The sequence below is a fragment of the Temnothorax curvispinosus genome, unplaced genomic scaffold (genome assembly GCF_003070985.1).
Source record: "Temnothorax curvispinosus isolate PA1 unplaced genomic scaffold, ASM307098v1 QBEX01002991.1, whole genome shotgun sequence".
Taxonomy (NCBI): domain Eukaryota; kingdom Metazoa; phylum Arthropoda; class Insecta; order Hymenoptera; family Formicidae; genus Temnothorax; species Temnothorax curvispinosus.
Genome location: NW_020212771.1, coordinates 1 through 2,626, shown reverse-complemented (window position 1 = coordinate 2,626; position 2,626 = coordinate 1). Strand labels below are relative to the sequence as shown.

At 42.7% G+C, this 2,626-nt stretch overlaps 1 protein-coding gene across 1 annotated transcript; it reads right to left on the bottom strand.

Moving 5' to 3' along the window:
- Positions 1-248: 248 nt before the first annotated feature.
- LOC112452132 lies at positions 249-2,202 on the bottom strand (the record flags this gene model as incomplete). The annotated part of the gene is made up of 2 exons (XM_025012198.1): positions 249-452; positions 509-2,202. Coding segments are annotated over 2 exons (1,898 nt in total), but the record flags the coding sequence as incomplete, so codon positions are not given.
- Positions 2,203-2,626: the final 424 nt, after the last annotated feature.

The window sequence follows — 2,626 nt, the reverse complement described above, 5'->3', positions numbered from 1 at the left end:
CTGCTTGTTCTACAGTCCGGCTTACTTCATCCCATCGTCGTACGTTTGCAAAGCGTACGTCTCTTGCTTTCTGCGTGTTTCCTCTGATATTTGCGTTCGTTGTTTCATCTCGTGGTCGTGTTAGTTTCAACAGACTATGATATGTTCTTCCTCCCTTTAAAAGTGTTGCTGCTTGGCCTGTTTTTTTCACTTCCTGCAACGCCGTCTATAAAAAATAACCTTTTGACTTCCGTTTCATTTTCACGTACTCGCCGTACTAACGCGTACACGTGCTTTTGCTCTGCCGTTACGGTCAACACAAAATCTTCTCCTCTACTTCTTTCCTCATCTAACGCCGCGTCTCGTTTAGTACGTTTCACTGGCTTTGGTTTTGGCACGTTGAAGTTAACACAGCTAGTTCCCGTCGTTCCGCGATACACGTCTAAGCTATATTTTCTGACGTATCCCGCGTTCTGTGTACATAATCTTCACGCCGGGCGTCTTTATATTTCGTCCAAAGTGTTGGTACATCTGTAGGTGTTCCATATATGCAAATATAAGCAACGAGCTCTCTACGTTGTGCAGGCCGTTGACTCTCTTTCACTTCTTCTAGCGTTTTGCCCCCGTGATCATCTGCGTCTCGCAACGTCCTTGTTTTTGTCGCCGCCTTGAACGTCTCCGAAAGAACTCCGTTGACAGTTCTCAACGTCTCGTAACATTTAGTTCCCTTAATATGTAGAAGAAGCACGCGTAGATAATATCTTTCCGTATCTTTTATGCTTACTGTATCGAATCTGGAACGGATCTTTTCTGTTCCTTTTTGACGTAGTTTCCCGTTTGCTTCTTTCTTTTCATACACCATGTGTGACGCACGCTCTGCGTCGACGAACGGTTTCGTTTTTTCATCATCTTGCGTCACGTTAAACCATGCAGTAAGTTTAGTGTCCCTTTTCTGCGCACTTTGTGCTGCTTGCTCTTCCGTTCCCTCTTTGAAATATATCCGTTGACGCGTAGGCAACGGAACTGCCAGTCTTCGTACTGTCGGAGACTTCATAAACTGTTCATGTCCGTTCAGTCTCCACCGTGCTTCTGGTGTACCAACATCACTTGCATCCATGACGGCGTTTACCTTATCTATTTTACGTAGTCTCGTTCCGTCTCTTGTTTGCACCTTACGTGCAGCACACGCAAATCCTTTGTGAATGTACTTGTCGAAGTCGTCAACACTCTTTACTGATGAACATATTTCCAACGTCCGGTGCCGATCATCGTTCCGTAACAAATATGGCGACGAGGGCACTACCCCGCGCGTCGTACGTTTTTTTCCTCTTACTCTGTATTTTTTCCCTATCGTCCTTCTTTGATACATAAGATCGTCCGTCTCCGTTGCTTCTGTTTCCTCTCTAACGTTTTTTGGATAGCCTTTTGTACACTTTCCATCTTTCCTTATGCAAAGATATCTTCTCGATCTGTCGCTACATGATCCGTGACGCATATGCCTTAAAACCCGTGCCGTAAGCTCTGGCGACCTTTCTTCATCAGGGATTTCAGTCCATACCATCTTATCTCGACGTTTTTCCGGCTTTGGCTTTTTTTCCGCACCTAACCGTGCAAGTAACGGCAACGGTGGTACGCCTCTTTTTTGGAACTCACGTACACCTACATAAGCTCGGTGTTTTCCGAAACGTTCCTTTTGCCGTAGATCTCTCCGCAGTTCTTTTACATCCAAGTTAAAGATTTTTGCTACTAAATCTGGACGATCGTCTACTTGACCGCCCGCAAGATTTTCCTTACGTGACGGAGACTGTGGCGTGCCGGTCACTGTTAAAAAGCGGTCTGGTTTCTCAAACTTTCTTACCATAAACCGTGCCGCTTGATATCTTTCTTGCATATTTCTTGGACTTCCCCGAACGGATGATGATACGCGTACTGGTATACCAGCTTTACGTCCTTCCGTTTGTTCTCGCGTATCTAAGTAATCCCGTACGCCTGAATATAGTTCTGCTCTTATCTTCAGTTGCGTTACGTTACGATACGTAAGTCTGTTAACCTCAGTTTTCATATAGGCCGCTACGCGGACGTGACACCTCACGTTGCCTGCCATTTTAACGTGACTAACGTCTTTTCTAGGTGCCGACGACGTCATCTGAGAACGTTTATATCCTTGATATAGAGGCGTCGTTGCGTTCATTTCAGACGGCCCGCCCGCGTAGATATGTGAACCTGGAACCCCACTTAAAAAAAAATGATTTTTCAATACAGAAAATAATAGTATTTTGTTTGTAGTTAATTGTAGTGAATTTACTTTTGTTTGTAGTTGTACCGTTTGCGTAATAGTTGCGTGTGAACAGTTCGCCAACTGTTAACTTTGTTAATTATCAAGATTTCTTAATTTTGTTTGTTCTATATGATTCAGAATCGTTTGTAGTTATTTGTAGTGATTTTACTTTTGTTTGTAGTTATATCGTTTAAAAGTTACGATTATTTAAACAATTCGCTAAGAGTTCACTTTGTTAATTATTAAAATTTCCCAAATCTGTTTTTTTCTATGTGCTTCAGAATCGTTTGTAGTTGTTTGTAGTAATTTTGCTTTTGTTTATAATTGTACCGTTTGAATAATAATTGTGTTTAAACAATTCGCCTAGAG